This window comes from Heptranchias perlo, chromosome 2, assembly GCF_035084215.1.
Source record: "Heptranchias perlo isolate sHepPer1 chromosome 2, sHepPer1.hap1, whole genome shotgun sequence".
NCBI classification, from domain to species: domain Eukaryota; kingdom Metazoa; phylum Chordata; class Chondrichthyes; order Hexanchiformes; family Hexanchidae; genus Heptranchias; species Heptranchias perlo.
The window spans coordinates 159,490,086-159,511,493 of NC_090326.1; the positions used below are offsets into that span (position 1 = coordinate 159,490,086).

At 41.7% G+C, this 21,408-nt stretch overlaps 1 protein-coding gene across 3 annotated transcripts in view; it reads right to left on the reverse strand.

Annotated features, from left to right (window-relative positions):
- Window positions 1-21,408, reverse strand: part of nktr (natural killer cell triggering receptor) — a 191,920-nt gene that overhangs the window by 105,628 nt on the left and 64,884 nt on the right. For all 3 annotated transcript variants that reach the window (XM_067968218.1, XM_067968237.1, XM_067968211.1), the window contains exon 2: window positions 6,983-7,063. In XM_067968218.1, the coding sequence (XP_067824319.1) occupies window positions 6,983-7,040 (58 nt within the window). In that variant the 5' untranslated portion in view covers window positions 7,041-7,063. The remainder of the gene's footprint in view (window positions 1-6,982; window positions 7,064-21,408) is intronic.

Consider the following 21,408-nt stretch of genomic DNA (forward strand, 5'->3'; position numbering starts at 1 on the left):
ACTTGTCAACTTGTCCTGCCGCCTACAAAGATTTGTGCCATGAGAACCCTCAGGTCTTTTTGTTCCTGCACCCCCTTCAAAATTGTAAATATATATATATATCTCAAGATAAACAATTCTATGTCATGAATTGATAGAAAACTACTTCCGGGCCATAGCTGCATCAGTTCTGATGAGGTTAATGCATTTCCTTCCAGTTTCTTTTAAAAGCTCAGGTGAGCAACAAAACAAAATCGGAAGCTGACAAACCTGGGTAACGAATTGATGATCCGACAATTTTAATTGTGAGCTTCAGGCCACTGTTCGGAAACACTTAAGACCTGAATCAGAAAACAGGATAAAATCTCAGGAACAATTTAAATCACCCGCTTCAAGTACGAGTCGCATTTGACAGTCGAGATTTGCACTCGACGTTCAAAGTAAATCTCCTGCTATTCATACAAGTGCAAATGCAATAGCAAGACACACATATCATAAATAGATGAAAAAAATTCCTTTCCCTAACCTCCCACCCCTCCACGCAACTATCAGTGTCATGCAACATTCCCCAACAGCGAGGATGAGTGTGCAGGCTGCTCCCCAGCTTTGGATAACCTTTGCTCAGTCCAACCCCTAATAGCATTCCAGCAATAATTCACCCACCCACCAATTTCCCATCCTGATTGATAGTGTCAATCGAGATCTTATTGGGAATTTTAAGCAAGAATCTTTCTGCAAAGCTGAATACAATTTGGCAGATTGCCATTGAAACAGTGCTTTTACTGAGGTTGTAAAATTCTACAGATGAGTTGCAGCCCCTTGCTAAATTCAAAACAAGACTGCATCGGCATATTCTAGAGGATCTTCAACCCCCTTTCATATATGCAGGATCTGAAGTTAATGTACTTCTAACGACTGCTAAATGAATTATTTTCATTTGAACGAAGGAACCACCTTAGTTTTAAATTATGGCTCATTTGAACTGAATTTGCTATTATTTAAACTGAATTTCAATGAACTCAATAATAAATTAGCAAACCGACATATGTCACAGGTTGTGTCTTGTTCAGGTCTGTATGAATGTGCAGGATTCCATCCAGGCCACAACAGGAAGGAGCTACATAATGAAACTGCCTCAAATTTGGTGTACACACTACTGATTGTTACTAATATCACACAGCGGGATTTCAAACACATTAATTTGTCTGCATGAAATTCTTCTGTCTGCTGTTTTAACAAAGGCATTGACACAGGTTAAAAGAATGGGCAAAAGAATTTCATGTGAACATGTTACATATCACACAGCATGATGTCAACCCATATTTAATCTGGGAGAAATGACCTTTCCCTAATTGTGTGAACTCAGTTATTTAACAATGTAACTGCACTAGTCTACTTGTATGAGGATGATTTAAAAGAATATTCGTTCTCAGGATGTGAGCGATGCTGGCAAGGCTGCATTTATTGCCCATCACTAGCAGTCCTGCTTTCCAGTAAAACAAAAGTTTGACCTACTTTGTGCTTAGCAACAGCTTCAAGCTCTTCAAATCAGGTTCAGCGCAATTAAGATGACATCAGTAAGATATGTGAGCAATCAAATTACGTCCCGCCACCAGTGGCACTTCAGAGTGATCAAAAGTCCGATGTTGCCTGATTGCCCACACCTGCCAAGATATCACTGACCATTTCTGCAGGCCCTGGCACATCTTCCTGACAATGACTGTGAAAAGTTGGCTCCGAACTTCTCTTCCTCCTGCAATTCTCAGGTTCCTCAAACTGATTCTTGGTATCATCCAATCAGTACGTCCTGATTTGTCTTCTCTTTTACTCTTCCCAACCGTGATGGATTCCTGGACTGTCGGCCTTGGCCCTTCTCAATAAACTGTTACGGCCACGTGGACGCTGCAGCAATCCACACCATATCCAGACACAGTGACCCTTGTGTTTACCAGGTATGAAAAGAAGCCTCGCCAAAACACCACACAAACACACACACACACACACACACACACACACACACACACAGAGCTGCATTTAATGTTGGCCCTCAAGGAGCCTATTATCATCCAGAACATGAACCTTTGACTTAACTGGACACAAATGTCACTGTTTCCCAATTTATAACCTTTTTATAGTCCCAGTTGCCATTAGCAACAAAGCTGGATTGATAAAATGTGAATCATTAGTTCCTCCTGCCTAAAACTCATACGTTTGCATTAGCCTTTCTATTTTTAACATAAGTAAGTTTCACTAACCTTTGGGGGAGGGGCATGAAAATATTTATAATGCTGATGGATTTTTTTTAAAAGCCTCGTATTCATTATTCTCCACATGCCAACTGAATTTGTCCACGCTGAAGTATATTTGATTTATTTTCTATGTCAATAGATGTAAAATTTAAAAGCTTTTTTTTATAAACTACTATAAATCTCTGCAGAGTGAATGTCACCTTCAAAACAAGTTATGAGGAAATATCAACCACATGAACATCTTTGTTTCTTTTCTAAGTAGTGGGTGTTGATAATACTGATGATGGGGAGCAGTTACTGAGCCTGGCAGCATGAGGGAGCTGAAAATACACACTGATTGCTGTAGCACTCTCGGTTTAATGCCTCGAGTGTCTCTAATGATATTGATTCAGCTCCCTCATTCTGTCTCAAATTAGCTCCCTCAATTAGCCCATTATTCAGCAGTCACAATATTTTTTTTTAAAGGGAGCAAGGAGGTGATTAAAGTTGCCCGTAATTCTTTGTAACCGTTTAGTTTTTAGAAACAGAGGCCATAACAGTGACAGGGGAACTCAAAAGATAGGACTAAAAGGGAAGGAAAGTCTCTTTTGGATCAAACTGTTTCCCCATTTTATATATAACAAAATTATATACATATGACATTTTAAAATGTTTGTAAAAAATGCACATTTTATTACCCCCAAGAAAGACTTTGAAATCAAGGCTGCCTCCCTGCCAGAACCCTCCGATGTGGTAACCGATGGGAAGTGCCCCAGAACGACAATGTAGGAAACGTGAAGGGGAAGGAGGGGGCACGCTCAAGCTGCAGAACTCTGAAACCAGGATGCCGGCTAGGGTTGCAAATTCCAAGCCTGTAGCAAGGTTTCTTTGAAGTCCTACAGCTGTGGATTCACTCCTGCAGCAGCTCTGGGATGTTGCCCCGGTGAGCCTAGCAGGAAGGGAGGACATCACTTGAGGGTCTCTTTAAGGATGAGGAAATACACATTTTTACAAAAAGTTCAAACATGTCGTGAGTTTATAACTTTTCTATATATAAAATGAGGGAATAGAATTACATAGAATGTACAGCACTGAATCAGGCCACTCGACTCAACAGGTCCATGCCGGTGTTTATGCTCCCCACAAGCCTCCTCCCACCCTTCTTTATCTAACCCTATCAACGTAGTCCTTTCTATTTCATGTGTTTATCTAGCTTCCCCTTAAATGCAGCAATGCTATTTGCCTCAACTACTGCTTGTGGTAGCGAGTTCCATATTCTCACCACTCTCTATGAGTAAAGAAGTTTCTCCTAAATTCCCTATTGGATTTATTAGTGACTACCTTATATTTATGGCCCCTAGTTCTAGTCTCCCCCACATGTGGAAACATCTTCTCTAACCTATCAAACCCTTTCATAATCTTAAAGGCCTCGATCAGGTCAGCCCTCAGTCTTCTCTTTTCTAGAGAGTACAGCCCCAGTCTGGTCAATCTTTCCTGATAGATATAATCTCTCAGTTCTGGTATCATCCTAGTAAATCTTTCTTGCACCTTCTCCAGTGTCTCTATATCCTTTTTATAATATGGAGACCAGAACTGTTCGCAGTACTCCTAAGTGTGGTATAACCAAGGTTCTATACAAGTTTAACATAATTTTCCAGCTTTTCAATTTTATCCCTCTAGAAATGAACCCCAGTGCTTTGTTTGCTTTTTTTTTAAATGGCCTTATTAACCTGTGTCGCTACTTTTATTGATTTGTGTATCTGTGTACCCTCCAGGTCCCTCTGCACCTCTACCAATTTAAACTCTTATTTTCCAAGAAGTATGTGGCCCCCATATTTTTCCTACCAAAATGTACCACCTCACACATATCCATGTTGAAATTCATTTGCCAATTACACACCCATTCTGCAAGTTTGTTAATGTCTTCCTGTATTTCATCGCAATCCTCCTCAGTATTAACTATACCCCCCAATTTGGTGTAGTCTGCAAATTTTCGATTGCCGAGTCCAAATCGTTTATATCAATGCTGAACAACAGTGGTCCCAGCACTGATCCCTGTGGAACACCACTTCTCACCTTTTGCCAGTCCGAATAACTACCTTTAACTCCTGCTCTCTGCTTTGTAGACAGCTTACTATCCATTCTGCCACTTGTCCCCTGACTCCACATATTCTGACCTTAGTCATGAGTCTACAATGCGGTATCTTATCGAAGGCCTTTTGAAAATCCAAATATATTACATCTACTGCATTCCCTTGTCTACCCTTTCTGTTACTACTTCAAAGAATTCAGTAAGGTTGGTCAAGCATGACTTTCCCTTTTGAAATCCGTGCTGACTATTCTTTATTATATTTTCAGTTTCTAGATGTGTTTCTCTTACATCTTTGAGTAAAGATGCCATTATCTTTCCTTCCACCGACGTTAAGCTAATTAGTCTATAGTTCCCTGGACTTGTACTATCTTCTCTTTTTAAATATAGGAATCACATTAACTGTCTGCCAGTCCTCTGGCACTATTCCCTTTTCTAATTAATTTTTATATATATGTAACAGTGCCTCTGCTATCTCTTCCCTAACTTATTTTAATATGCACGAATGCAATCCATCCAGACCAGGGGTTTTAGTCTCTCTAAGTTTGATTAGTTCATCTATTATCTCCCCCCCACTCTATCTTAAAATGTCTTTATATCTTTTTTGATCATGTTAGTCTCCCAGGTAAATACTGAGGCAAAGTAATTATTTAATATTTCTGGCATTTTGCTGTCATTACCTGTGAATTTATCATCTGTATCCCTTAATGGCCCTATCCCTATCCTGATTTTTCTTTTGTTATTTATGTGTCTGTAGAATACTTTACTATTTCTTTTTATATTCCTTGATAATTTAATGTAATACTTTGAACAAAAATACTCACCTAGAATTTCTTTCTCATTTAACCTCAAAATGGTACTGTTACTTTTGAACATACAAAATTATAAATCACAATGGAACAAACAGTAAGTACGATTCACTTAACACAGTATGAAACTTACAATAGATTTACTGGTTAGGAGGAGGAAAGTATAATATATAGTACTTGTGAGAAATTTTTTTCTTACACAAGACCTCTAGCATCAGACTATAAATAACCAAACTTTAGAAATACCAGCACTGAGTACCCTAATGACATAGGAGGTAAAAAGGCATTGCCCAGTGCAATACTCAGCTATATCAATCACAAGGTCCTAGGTTCGACCTTCAGCATGAGTTAGCTGATCTAAGCCAGGGCACTACAACAGTTGTGATCTGGAATGCATTGCCTGAAAGGCTGGTGGAAGCTGATTCAATAGTAACTTTCAAAAAGGAACTGGATATATACTTCGAAAAGTTAAAATTTGGAGGGCTATGGGGAAACAGCGGGAGAGTGGGACTAATTGGGTAGCTCTTTCAAAGAGCCTGCACAGGCATGACGGGCTGAATGGCCTCCATCTGTGCTGTATGATTCTATGAACTAGCTCCATCGATAGGAAAGTGGCATTGTGGCCGGGGGCGGGGGCGGGGGGGGGAAATCCATGAGGGTACGGTTTCTGCTCATTGCCCATTGACTCCTACTGGAAAGGATGTGCAAGTGTTGGATGAAGACAGATCAGGCTTGCCTTACATAACCCCTCCCTCATGAAAAAATAGACTGTTGACACTGTTTAGGCTCACTCATGATGAATGGACATTTGGTTACGGTGCCGCAGAGCTTTCTAGCAAGCACAGAGCTGTAACCCAGCCTTCGGGACGGAGTGGGAGAAAAGGGTAGAAAGGTGGAAAAATAATGCATTAATAGAACCATTCGGTACCTCACATTATTATCCAGTGGCAGCCCTCCACATTCCAACACATTCCCACAAATACACATGGAGACTGGTACCTATAAATGCAGGTATGCAATAAAGCAGCTCTGCAAATTTCATTCTGTAGCTTTTTTACGAGAACATTTGGAGTAAGGATTCATTTTTTTGAAACAAGCAAACTTTTGACTCCAGCTTCATCCAATGATATATGTTCATAATCAACACTGCAAGATTTAGCATCACAATTTGTGTCAAGGTTATATTTCTGATCTTCCTATACCTCGGGAGAGCAGCTGGGTAATGAAGTCATTGCATGAAAAAGTGATTCAGGGCTGCAAAAATCATTCTTGCACCTTCAGTCACACAACTGAAACTAAAACAACTGGGTTTTGGGTAGCTGGTGTTTTGGTAGGAAGATCAGTTAAGATTAGCCTTTTCCTTGCAAATCAGTTACTTCTGTGTTCATCTGAAGTACCGCTGCCAAGTTTGTGAAGGTGCTGAGAGCTGACAGCTCCTGAACTCAGGAGGAGGAGGAGGAGGAGTCATATGATGAACACTGGGATCCACATCTTAATAATGGAATGTTAATGGTAACGGTACTGGCTTACTAACAATAGAGTGTAAGTGGTTAAATTATTGTACATCAGACTGTCGAAGTTAACGTGAATCATTTAACAAAAGCTAAACATGGCTTTGATCTATTCACTGGTCCTTGGGGCGGGCTTGAACAAAACACCCTCAGGCAGCATAAACACAGTTTTCAATTCATGCGCTTAGCTTCTGAGTAACAACATTTCATATTTATAAAGCAGTTTAAAACACAGTCGAATAATAAAAAAATACAATACAAAGACCGTTCACAGATCTGTTCTAAAAAAACAATACACCAAAAATGTTATATGTAATCAAGATAAAAGTACTTGCTGGGAATAAAAGGGGAACAAAAGAGCCTTACCTGGAGTCCTGTTTATTTCCACATCAAAGTAGCATTGCGGGCGGTTCTTCACCCCCATCACGGTATACACTCTGTGCACACCTAGATCAGAACAAAGAGGAGCAGGTTGGCAAGATCGTTGTACGAATCCCGGCTGAAACTCAAAGCTGCTTTGCTATAGAAAGAGGCCTCCTCTTGAAGTCTTGCAAGCATCTATTCTCTCTCCATCCCCCCCACCCCCACCTTTCTGCTAAGCCAATTCTGATGCAAGCAAAGGCAGCACATCCCTCCTTCCTTATGCTCATGCCTCGCAGCACGTGAATGAACTGCTCAGAGGAAAGGGGAGGGGGGTGGGGGTGAAGATACAACTCTGCGAGAGCGTGAGAGATATAAATTTATATATGCAAACTCATCTATTTTGAATAGCGTCCCTACCAGCCCATTAAACAGGCACTTGAAGACAACCACTGTTCTGTAATTAAGCAGGCTGTTGTACTGAACTGGTGAAGGAGCATTAATTGAAGGAACTAAACAAGAAGGCAGCACAACTGTATGAAATGAACTCATAAATATACACAACCATTGCATATGCAGTGTTATGGAAAATGAAAAGGACTTTTGTAATATAAAAAAAATCACAGCTCTTGAATCTTGACTGCCAACACTTTACGCAACCGGCAAAAAAAGTGAAATTAAGACTTGTAAAATGAAACTGAACCCAAAAGAAGAGTTAGAAATAGAAAGCTTAGATTCATTCTGACTGCATTTTTAAAAAAATTTAAGCGTTGAAACAAACTACCAAAAGGACTGCTCTGCTCCCTCTGGGTATTATACACGCACATTTTCACAAATTTATTACCGTAACTCTGGTTGCCAATAACAGTAAAAGGGTCTTCCCAGGAGAGTTGAACATTCTTTCTGCTAACATACTGAGCTGCACTGAACTACCAAGTTCACAAGTTATTTTTACACAGGTGCCTGGGACTATGGGAGAACCAGCTCGAGCAAAGACTCTCTAATCCACAAGCACCACATCCTACTTTTTGTACCGACAGTGGGGAAGGTTACCACTGGATCTCGTGCTGCAAAATTGTTTTTAAAAAATGTTTGCAAAGAATGGATTTAGAATTTTGCCACAGGTAGTGCACAGAGGGACCACCCACGACTGGGCATCACCACCCACGTTGCAGGATTGACAGAAAGTGGTGCTCGTTTTCTAAATCTCTGACCTGCATCCTTGGGAGTGCAGGGAAAGTTGGGTCCCTGTTGGAGGCGTGCTGCTTGTATGGTACAGTTGCTGTTGGTGCCAGGAGTGATGTGCTTCTGCCACCGATAGCACGCTACCAATGTAAAAATACCAACAGTGTCGCAGTATCAACAGAAAATCTACCAAAGCCACATGTCCTCAACTCTGATGACTCCAGACTCAAGTGGAGTCTTAAAGGCATGTTTACACGACCGAACTGTGTCCGGTGGAAATGTTTCTGCACTGGTGAAGCTGCTGGGAATCTGGGTGTAATCATAGCACCAGTGAAGCTATGAGTTGTTTAGAAATCTTGTTTGCGATTTGGAAGATTCTGACCCTGCACGTTCCCCGCTATCATTCTGACCTGTAGGATGGGGCTTAGCTCTGCGCCCACCCACACTCGGGAGACACATTGGACGGTAGTGTAGAGCAGCAGCGAAGACAGCCACTGAGGTTTGCTTACTGTGGTACTCTCCTTCTGGGGATCCAATGGAAAGCTCCCCTGTGAGAGGGCGGGCTCAATGTCACCACAGGCACGAACTTACCTTGCTTATATTACAAGGCTGTCTCCAGAGGCAATGCTGCGATATAAATGCAGCATTATTATGTAAAAAGGCCTTGTCCAATCATAGTATCATAGTAGGTACAGCACAGGAAGAAGCCATTTGGCCCATCGTGCCTGTGCTGGCTCTATCCAATTAGTCCCATTCCCATCTCTTTCCCCATTGCCCTGTAATTTTTTTCCCTTCAACTATTTATCTAATTCCCTTTTGAAAGTTACTATTTAATCTGCTTCCACCGCCCTTTCAGGCAGTGCATTCCAGATCATTACAACTTGTTGTGTTAAAAAATGTTTCCTCATGTCACCTCAAGCCCTTTTGATGATCACCTTAAATCTGTGCCCTTTGGTTACTCACCTTTCTGCCACTGTAAACAGTTTCTCCTTATTTACTCTATTAAAACCATTCATGATCTTGAACACCTATATCAAATCTCCCTTTAACTGTCTCTGTTCAAACAGCAACTTGCATTTATATAGCACCTTTAACGCAGTAAAGCGTCCCAAAGTGCTTCACAGAAGAGTTATCAAACAAAATTTGGCACCGAGCCACATGAGATATTAGGACAGGTGACCAAAAGCTTGGTCAAACAGGTGGGTTTTAAGGAGCGTCTTAAAGGAGGAGAGAGAGGTAGAGAGGCGGAGAGGTTTAGGGAAGGAATTCCAGAGCTTAGGGCCGAAGCAGCTGAAGGCACGACCTCCAACGGTGGAGCGATTAAAATCGGGGACGCGCAAGAATTGCAGGAGCGCAGAGATCTCGGAGGGTTGTAGGGCTGGAGGAGTTTACAAAGATAGAGAGGGGCGAGGGATTTGAAATCAAGGATGAGAATTTTAAAATCGAGGCGTTCCCGGACCAGGAGCCAGTGTAGGTTAGCGAGCACAGGGGCGATGGGTGAACGGGATTTAGTGCAATTTAGGATATTGGCAGCACAGTTTTGGATGAGCTCAAGTTTATGGAGGGTGGAAGATGGAAATCTGGCCAGGAGAGCATTGAAAGAGTCAAGCCTAGAGGTAACAAAGCCATGGATGAGGGTTTTAGCAGATAAGCTGAGGCAGGGGCGGAGACAGGAGACATTATGGAGGTGGAAGTAGGCAGTCTTGGTGACGAAGCGGCTATATGGTCGGAAGTTCAATTCAGAGTTAAATAGGACGCCAAGGTTGCGAGCAGTCTGGTTCAGCCTCAGAAAGTGGCCAGGGAGAGGGATGGAGTCGGTGGCTATGGAACGGAGTTTGTGGCGGGGACCGAAGACAGTGGCTTTGGTCTTCCCAATATTTAATTGAAGGAAATTTCTGCTCATCCAGCATTGGATGTCAGACAAGCAGCGTGACAAATCAGCGGCAGTGGAGGGATCCAGGGAGGTGATGGTGAGGTAGAGCTGAATATCGTCAGCGTACATGTGCAACCTGATGTCGTGTTTTCGGTTGATGTCGCCGAGGAACAGCATGTAGATGAGAAATAGGAGGGAGCCAAGGATAGATCCTTGGGGGACTCCAGATGAGAAGCCATTGCAGGTGATTCTCTGGCTACAACTGGATAGATAAGAATGGAACTAGGTAAGCGCAGTCCCACCCAGCTGCACGATGGAGGAGAGGCGTTGGAGGAGGATGGTGTGGTCGCGAAGGATGAGGAGGGATAGTTTACCATGGTCACAGTCACATAAGATGTCATTTGTGACTTTGATAAGGGCCGTTTCAGTAACAGTGGCAGGGGCTGGAACCTGATTGGAGGGGTTCAAACATGGAGTTGTGAAAGATGGGTACAGATTTGGGAGGCGACAACACGTTAAAGGACTTCGGAAATGGGGTAGTAGTTTGCAAGGACAGAGGGGTCACGGGTGGGTTTTTTTTGAGGGGGGTGAAGACGGAGAACAACCCCAGGTTCTCCAGTCTCTGCACATAACTGAAATCCCTCATCCCTGGCAACATTCTAGTAAATCTCTTCTGCATTCTCTCTAAAGCCTCGACATCCTTCCTAAAGTGTGGTGCCCAGAATTGAACACAATACTCCAGCTGAGGCCTAACCAATGTTTTATAAAGGTTTAGCATTTACTTTTGTACTATATGTCTCTGTTTATAAAGCCCAGGATCCCATGTGCTTTTTTAAAACTGCATTCTCGACTTGTCCTGCCACCTTCAAAGATGTATGTGCACCCCCAGGTCTCTCTGTTCCTCCATCCCCTTTAAAATTGTACAATTTCATTTATATTGCCTCTCCTCATTCTTCCTACCAAAATAGATCACTTCACACTTCTCTGCGTTTAATTTCATCTGCCATGTGTCTGCCCATTTCACCTGTCTGCATGTCCTCCTGAAGTCTGTTACTATCCTCCACATTGTTTACATTTCCAAGTTTCGTATCATCTGCAAACTTTGAAATTACACCCTCTATACCCAAGGCCACATCATTAATATATATCAAAAAGATGTAATGTAATTTGAATTATTTCGTAACTTAAATCTTATCTTTTTAAAAGAGGGTGGTGAAGAAGAAAAAAAAAGATATAGTAAAAAATAAACAGACACACATTGCAGGAGCGCAGCATACAACTGCAATCTGCGGTGTAAACGGTCTGACGCTCAGAGAAGTGATGGCATTGTAGACTCAAGAAAATGTGGGTTCATGAATCTGCCGCTGGATTAAAGTCAGCCAATTCTCAAAACAAACGGAGGGAGCCAGTCTTCCAGTTCTGCATTCAATCGCAATCAGGCCTGCACATCGCACAAAAGAGCCCCACAGATCAAGAGCTGAATGAAACGTGTGAAATGGGGAGAGTGGCAAACATAGTTTGCTCTCCCAAGACTAGAACAATTTTATGACACAAGTATGAACCAAGCAAGATGACCTTTCCTCTCTCATTTGCCCCCATCTACCACGCACTTTTAATTTAACTGCCTCCTACCTTTACTGAACAACCCAGAGTCCATGAGACACATTTAAATCAGGAGCGGAAGTCACATTTATCAGGACACTTTGCATAAACTTAGCTTGTGTTCCCTTGAGTTTAGAATGTTGAGGGGGTGATCTAATCAAGATATTTAAAATTATAATAGGATTCAATAGGGCACATACAGAGAAACTTTCCACTGGTGGGGGAATCCAGAACAAGGGGGCATAACCTTAAAATTACAGCTAGGCCATTTAGGAGTGAAATCAGGAGTCACTTTTTCACAAAACAGTAGTGAAAATCTGGAACTCGCTCCTCCAAAGGATGTGGATGTAGGGTCAGTTAAAATCTTCAGACTGTGATCCATATATTTTTGTTCGGTAAGGGTATTAAGGAATATGGTTTGAGGTACATTGAGCCATGATCTGATTGAATGGCAGAACAGGCTCAAAAGACTGAATGGCCTACTCTTGCTCCTATGTTGCTATAGCAAACAAGCTCTGCTGACAGCCAGGAGAAGTACTGTGGAAGATATCACTATCAGACAGCTGTTACTGCATAATTGTTCTACTTACAGACCAATGGGGAGCCACCTTTTCATATCGTTGCTTCTACAGCAAAAAAAACTTTCATACGGACTGTGCGTTAAAGAGAAAAAATTCCCTGTTCAGGTTGTTTTTTTTTTAAAGCAGATCAACAATGTGGCAATTAACTGTGGCTCAGCTGACATGCTCTACAAAGATTCCCTGCCGATGTCCATGGAATATTTCAGCTGGCAGCAGCAAGCTAGATACTGAGACATCATCAGCCCAGCCTCTATACGAGTTGGGAATTAGGTGCTGTTCCATCCAGAAAGCATAGGAGATAGAACTTAAAAGTGAAATAATTACAGGGTCCCATTTTAATTACACAAATCATGGTGTTGGCTAAATAAAATGTAAATACATGAACAACAACATTAACCCATTAGCAAGTCGGTTTTATGCTTAAAAAATGTTTTTAATTTGCTAGACGCATACAGACGTACCAAGAGGCGGCAAGTAATTTTGTGCAGAGGTTGCCGCAGAGCGCCCATGTAAAATACAATGAAATGCGAGTAGTGGTGCTTCACACACAGCACTCCTATCGTCTCAGCCTCCTCCGAGTGGGGGCCATGGAAATTAAATACACTGTGGGGGGGCATGGTGCGATAGGATCTAGGATTGTTACTGTAGCAAAATACCAGACGTGCGATCCCTTGATGGAGCAATGAGTACAAATACATACATCTTAGTGGGGCTTTCTTTGCATGCAACTGAGTTTTGCATGCGACAGTCTGCCCACTCAGGTGGACATAAAAGATCCCAAGGCACTATTTTAAAAGAAATTGGCTGCTGCGTTTCCTACATTTTAACAGTGACTACACTTCAAAAGTACTCCATTGGCTTTAAAGCGCTTTGGAACATCGTGAGATCATGAAAGGCGCTACAGAAATGCAAGTTCTTTCTTTCTTACCAGCCTAGTTTATCTGGGTAATCGGAAATGATCCAAAATGTTCTCTCCGCCTGTACTCACATCTTGAGGGGAGTGATTTTTAAAGTTTTTTTTTGCAGTTTCCAAGTATTTTCAGTATGGAGATCAGACTAGTACCAATCAGAATTGAAGTAAAACAGATAACTAGAGAGAGGATGACACGTACACAATACCCTGCACATAATACGTCCCTCTTCACAGGAGACTGAAAGACACCAAGCGGGAGGTGGGGGAGAAATTACTGGAGCTGACCGGATGGACTTTTGGAGAGGCAGGTTTTTAATGAAGTGTGTGAAGGTGATGAGAGGGGTTAGAGAGCAAGGCAGAGGGGTTAGGAAGACAGTCTCAGATTGCATAAATGAGCGGTTGAAAAATAGAAAGTACATTTATGTAGCGCCTTTCATGACCTCAGGGCGTCCCAATGCGCTTTACAGCCACTGATGTACATTTGAAGTGTAGTCACTGTTGTAACGTAGGAAACATAACAACCAATTTGCGCACAGCAAGCGATGTTGATTGAGGGATAAATGTTGGCCCTGCTCTTCTTCGAAATAGTGCCATGGGATCTTTTACATCCACCTGAAGGGGCAGATGGGGCCTCGGTTTAACATTTCATCTGAAACGTGGCACCTCCGACAAGGCAGCGCTCCCTCAGTACTGCACTGGAGTGTCAGTTTAGATTTTTGTGCTCCAGTCTCTGAAGTGGGACTTGAACCCGCAACCTTCTGACTCAGAGGCGAGAGAGTTACCACTGAGCCACGGCTGACACTTTGAAGGCAGAGCAGACTGAGGGATATAGAAATCGATCAGAGGGATAGAAGGGACTTGTTATGGAATAGGAAATGAGCAGCCGAGTTCTTGATGAGTTGGAGCTTATGTAGGGCGGAGCTTGGAAGCCCGGCAAGAAGCATGTTGGAGCAACAAAGTTTTGAGGTGACAACGGCATAGATGAAGGTTTCAGCAGTAAAAGCAATAACTAGAAAACGCAAAGCAAAATTTGGGAACTGCTTGTCGTACTGAGGGGCAAAGAAACTATGACGGAAAAGTTGAAATAGACAAGAAATATACCCTTCCATCAACTTTTTAAATCCCTGTCTTTCAAAACAGGTGAGACCAGCAACTCAGATTCCTCAATGGCTTTCAACATTTCTGCTTCGCCACAAGGCATTCAGCAGATAATGAATGGCACTGGCAAAAGAAAAAATTCACCACGTAAATCATTTATGAGGCACATCACAAACACCAATACCCTCATTATAGCAGGAATTAGAATCACAGAAAGGTTATAGCACGGAAGGAGGTCATTCGGCCCATCGAGTCTGCGCCAGCTCTATGCAACAGCTATCCAGCTAGTCCCGCTCCCCCGCCCTATCCCTGTAGACCTGCAATTTTTTCCTTTCAAGTACTTATCCAGTTCCCTATTGAAGGCCATGATTGAATCTGCCTCCAACAACCCCTTGGGCAGTGCATTCCAGATCCTAACCACTCGCTGTGTAAAAAAGTTTTCCTTGTGTCACCTTTGGTTCTTTTGCCAATCACCTTAAATCTATGTCCTCCGGCTCTTGACCCTTCCACCAATGGGAACAGTTTCTCTCTATCTACTCTGTCTAGGCCCTTCATGATTTTGAATACCTCTATCAAATCTCCTCGCAACCATCTCTGTTCCAAGGAGAACAACCCCAGCTTCTCCAGTTTGTCCATGTAACTAAAGCCCCTCATCCCTGGAATCCTTCTAGTAAATCTCTTCTGCAACCTCTCTAAGGCCTTCGCATCTTTCCTAAATTGCGGAGCCCAGAACTGGACACAATACTCCAGTTGAAATAGGAAATTTCCCTAAATCCAAACCAATTATAGTTCGGAGAGTTTATCGTGGCAAGTTCTACTAAACGTGCACACAAGTAAAGAAAAACCAGCTATGGGAGGAACGAACAAGCCAGTGTCAATTCAGACACCTTTTACTGCAATTGAGGAGCAAATGATTTACCACATCAACCCCCAGCTCGACTATGTTTTATATACCTGAACAAGTATTCAGCAGGGATAGGGTTCTAATCAAAGAAAGACACTCCAGATGACTGATGTTAGTAAATATATACCATTCCTTGTACACCAAGCATTTCCCTTTAAGGCACTGCTCAAAGTCCCAAACTGGGTTCAAAAAACACACGGGACATTTGGCTTCCATTTCTCACTGCAAACATGCGGATTTGCAGTGGTGAGTTAACATGGCCAGTGTGCCTGTTTTCATATATCTAGCTTGGGATACAGCTTCTTTTAGCACGTTAAAAGTAGCTTTTAAAAATAAAATTTTTTTAAACTTGAAGTATCTTGAATCGTGCATTTCTTTTGTTCATTTATTAAAAAAGAGGAAAGCTTTTTAGTAGCAGTCATATCCAAGGTAGAACCTATGGAAATGACTCCTATAAATGAGCCTGTGCAAAGTGAGGGGCATGTGTGATTTACTTTTTTTTTAAAAAATACTATTTTTTTTCCCTGTGTTGGTAAAACTGCCTATTTCACCAACAGGAGGCAGAAACTACTGCACCTGGAATGTAGCTCTGAGCAAAATCACAGGCTACAAATCCCATTCCTCACCAGCCAGATTTTTGTTTCAAATTTTACATTTCTTCTGCAAACTGAGGGATGTTCATTATGATTTAGGCTGCCTGTGAAGCACAGATGTTATCAGTAGAGTGAGAGCAACACAGAAATAAAAGGCAAATCATTAAAAAGTCACTTAAAACTTTCTATTTTAGCACCTCCCAAATTAATCTCTGCAATTCTTAAAGTAAATTATTTTGGTGAGCATCGATTTAAAAACAAAATCACTGGAGGTCACATGTACATAACAAAATAAGGAACTTACTCAGCTTAAAATAATTTGACTGATCCCTTTAAAAGGCATCAACGCAACATGTAGTTTTCCAGTGACTGAGGGTTGAGATGGCACTTGATTATTTAACCAGGCACCATCAACATTGTGCCCTCACAAACATACACATGATTGACTCGGACATCATAGTGGGCTCTTAACATCAATCTTCATCTGCCTCCCGGTCCTCGGTGGGCTCTGACTTCAATCTTTCTCCTCTTCTCGGGCATCATGGTCATGCTCTGGAGCCAGTGTTCATCCACTTCACACTCCCAGTGCAACAGCACAATGAGTGGTTTCAGGGCAAGTCAAGCATTTATAAAAATTGTTCCTCGCAGTTGACCAGTCATTTATCGAGCTGAAGATCCTCCCCCTTGTATTTATTTCCCAAAGTGACAACATATTGGGCATTCAGCCAATAACGAATGAGAAGATATGCCTGTATCATGGGGTTCTATGAAGCAAATGCCTGTTGCAGCATTTACACCAGATACAACATATAATAGGGGACTGGATGAAACAGTTCCTGTGCAATATTCACAAAACGGTTTTACAAATGTTGCATTACTAGCCTGTTGGAGCGTTGGTTTCAATTTTACCATGATCTAGTTACTACCACTCCCATGTACTTCAACTCTGGTTAAGCATGTACTTGGCCAAAAGGTTGTCATGCCCTACAAGTGCTGTTCCACCAAAGTATAATCATTAAATTTTAAGTTTTGTACTGATTTTGAAGCGGGTCCATAGGAGCACAGAATTAAAATCGCAATCTCCTTTACTCCGCTGTTAATGCAGTGTCAAAATGTACACCATGTGCTGCCAGCTTTAAGCCAGCTGCACATTAAATACATCACTGAGCAAGTTGACTGATTACAAACCAAACTCTTCTGAACACAGCAGGTAGTGGACGTCAACATCATGGAGTCAAAAACAGAAAGCCATATAATTACATTATCTTCCAGAGAGAGAGAGGGAGAGAGAACACACTATCCTTGTTAGAAATTGGTAAGAATTATTTATTAACTAAGTTGACAGCTAAATGATTATGATTCTTGTATTTCTGTCTTTTCCATGCTAAGCTACATGCTGTTGGAACAAGGATTGGAAAAGTTTGACGTTAACTTCCCAGCTCAGGAAGAAAAAAGACAACTCACTTGCTCACAAGGATCTTTTCTCTCCCAAGCCAAAACTTCCTAGTTTCCAACTTTTCTGTGACTGAGTCAGATCCTGCACGTCCTGTTGCGGCTCCTCCCTATCCTACAACAAATCCATCGCTCATTCCTTTTTATTTTTAAAGATGACTTCTGCTGGGTAATATTCTACAGTTCCCGGGCAATGAGCTTTGGCAAGTTCAAAAAAATAATAAATACTTTTCTTAAAAGTTTGTGCTCACCCAATGGTGAATAACTTAAAACATCTTTTTCAGGGTTATGCTTGATTATGTACAACTCATGCTCTGCTTCATGACGGGCAAAGAACAGTACAAACTCAGCAAAAAAAAATTACGTTCAGTTTACAGCAAACAGGTATGAAATGAATTTGACTTATGCGGAGAACTTGAAATCAGACTTCAATCCCTTTCATAAATAAAGGAAGGAATCTTACAACACCAGGTTATAGTCCAACAATTTTATTTTAAAATCACAAGCTTTCGGAGATTATCTCCTTCGTCAGGTGAGTGAGTGACGAAGGAGATAATCTCCGAAAGCTTGTGATTTTAAAATAAAATTGTTGGACTATAACCTGGTGTTGTAAGATTCCTTACATTTGTCCACCCCAGTCCATCACCGGCATCTCCACATCATAAATAAAGGACACAGTCACAGTGTCCTTTTAACAGCTCACATAGTGGAATCTAAGGCAAACAGGATAAATTTCCCATTTAAAGTAAGTATAAAAATGTAGCATGAGGCAAGAGAAAAGAATACTTTTGCTGACTGAAACTCATCCTTTAAAGTTAAGTAGCTACCTAATGCAGTTAGCATCGCTTTTCCACTAGAAGTCACACCATCTCACCACCAAAAACACAGCATTTCATAATCCATTTCTTTCCCAGAAACTTTAACACCCTTTGTTCCTGTGAAAGTCACCAAGACAGCTGATGTCCTTGAAACACAGCTTGCAGTTTTCTCCATACATTGTGTACAGGTAGAGTTCACAAATAGTTTTACTCTGTTCTCAGTGACACTTTTCAGCTGCGGGCATCACGACAAAAGGCAATTTAATCCCATCATTTGAATCAAAGCTGCATGCGCACCATCCCATTGAACTGCAGTGATTCCAGGCCTTATTTCCCTACACATTGAACGGGAGCGGCACACCCTGCATATGACATTATCAGCACAGCATGGTCTCTGGGAAAATTTGACTTGATGGAATCGCAAAAAACTCATCGAGTGGAAATTGATGTTAACTAAGGTTGGAAAGGTCGGACCAAAAATATGGTGCAAACCAGACTCCTTCCCACAGTACCACTGCAACCACATACACAACTAAAAACTAGAAAAATTCTCAGTGCCAAACAGTGGTCTTATTATGTATGGAAGCCACGGTGTCAATGAAGGCAGACAAGATACTGGAAATGCTGGAGGCTGAACCAATAAGATTTCTTCGATAACTGATTATTTACTGCTAGCTTTCAGAGATAAATATAACATTCTACTTCAGGCAATAGGCTTAATTCAGATGGCATTCCACTCAATTTCATGCTTGAAAAACATATTCACTAGTCTGACAGAATATTCTATATTCCCCCATCCCCTTCACACCTACCCCAATTCCATTGCAGAAATTGAGCCTACTTCAGGAAACCAAGTGGGGAAAAAGTTTAATATAGTTGGATAACCGTTGTCCCAGTATTTAGACCCATTGACAAAAATATAAAATGCTGTAAATACTCAGCAGGTCAGGCAGCATCAGTGAGGACAACAGACCGGTTGACATCTCTGTAATGAGCCAGGGTTAATTAATAATGTCCTAGTTAAGGATCCCCTTGGAATGAGTGACCATAACATGGTTACATTCCATATCCAATCAGAGGGTGAGAAGGTTGGTTCTCAAACAAGCGTACTGAGCTTGAATAAAGGAGACTATGATGGTATGAGAGCGGAATTGATTAAAGTGGACTGGGAAAATAGATTAAAGGGTAAGACGGTACATGAGCAGTGGTGTTCATTTAAGGAGTTATTTTACAACTTTCAAAAAATATATATTCCGCTGAGGAAAAAAGGGTGTAAAAGAAATGACAGCCATCCGTGGCTAAGTAAAGAAATTAAGGATAGTTTCCCACTAAAAACAAGGACATATAAGGTAGCTAAACTTAGTGGGAGGATAGAAGATTGGGAAGTCTTCAAAAGACAGCAAAAAGTAACGAAAGGATTGATTAAGAAAGGGAAGATAGATTATGAAAATAAATTAGCAAAAAATATAAAAACAGATAGCAAGAGTTTCTACAGTTATATAAAAAAAAGGGCGGCTAAGGCAAACGTAGGTCCTTTAGAGGATGAGACCGGGAAATTAATGGTGGGAAACATGGAGATGGCAAAAATGCTGAACAAATATTTTGTTTCAGTCTTTACGGTAGAGGACACTAAGAATATCCCAACACTGGACAAACAGGGGGCTCGAGGAGCTAAATACGATTTGTACTCAGTAAATTAATGGGACTCAAGGCGGATAAATCCCCTGGACCTGATGGCTTACATCCGAGGGTCTTGAGGGAAGTGGCAGTAGGGATTGTGGATGCTTTGGTAATAATTTTCCAAAATTCTCTGGACTCGGCAAAGGTCCCGGTAGATTGGAAAACTGCTAATGTAACACCCTTATTTAAAAAGGGTAGTAGGCAGAAGGCTGGAAATTATAGGCCAGTTAGCTTAACATCTGTGGTGGGTAAAATTCTGGAGTCTATTATTAAGGAGACAGTAGCAGAACATTTGGATGAACATAATTTAATAGGACAAAGTCAGCATGGCTTTACGAAGGGGAAGTCATGTCTGACAAATTTGCTTGAGTTCTTTGAGGATATAATGTACAGGGTGGATAAAGGGGAACCAGTGGACATAGTGTATTTGGACTTCCAGAAGGCATTCGACAAGGTGCCACATAAAAGATTATTGCTCAAGATAAAGAATCACTGGATTGGGGGTAATATTCTGGCATGGGTGGAGGATTGGTTATCTAACAGGAAGCAGAGAGTTGGGATAAATGGTACATTCTCGGACTGGCAACCAGTAGCCAGTGGTGTTCCGCAGGGGTCGGTGCTGGGTCCCCAACTCTTTACAATCTATATTAATGATTTGGAGGAGGGGACCGAGTGTAACATATCAAAGTTTGCAGATGATACAAAGATGGGAGGGAAAGTAGAGAGTGAGGAGGACATAAAAAACCTACAAGGGGATATAGACAGGCTGGGTGAGTGGGCGGAGATTTGGCAGATGCAATACAATATTGGAAAATGTGAGGTTATGCACTTTGGCAGGAAAAATCGGAGAGCAAGTTATTATCTTAATGGCGAGAAACTGGAAAGTACTGCAGTACAAAGGGATCTGGGGGTCCTCGTGCAAGAAAATCAAAAAGTTAGTTTGCAGGTGCAGCAGGTGATCAAGAAGGCCAACGGAATGTTGGCGTTTATTGCTCGGGGGATAGAATATAAAAACAGGGAGGTATTGCTGCAGTTATATAAGGTATTGGTGAGACCGTACCTGGAATACTGCATACAGTTTTGGTCTCCATACTTAAGAAAAGACATACTTGCTCTCGAGGCAGTACAAAGAAGGTTCACTCGGTTAATCCCGGGGATGAGGGGGTGGACATATGAGGAGAGGTTGAGTAGATTGGGACTCTACTCATTGGAGTTCAGAAGAATGAGAGGCGATCTTATTGAAACATATAAGATTGTGAAGGGGCTTGATCGGGTGGATGCGGTAAGGATGTTCCCAAGGATGGGTGAAACTAGAACTAGGGGGCATAATCTTAGAATAAGGGGCTGCTCTTTCAAAACTGAGATGAGGAGAAACTTCTTCACTCAGAGGGTAGTAGGTCTGTGGAATTTGCTGCCCCAGGAAGCTGTGGAAGCTACATCATTAAATAAATTTAAAACAGAAATAGACAGTTTCCTAGAAGTAAAGGGAATTAGGGGTTACGGGGAGCGGGCAGGAAATTGGACATGAATTTAGATTTGAGGTTAGGATCAGATCAGCCATGATCTTATTGAATGGCGGAGCAGGCTCGAGGGGCTGATTGGCCTACTCCTGCTCCTATTTCTTATGTTCTTATGGTCTGGATCCTTCATCAGCCCACATCTGAAACGTCAACTTGTCTGTTCTCTCCACAGATGCTGCCTGACCTGCTCTGAGTGTTTCCAGCTTTTTCTGC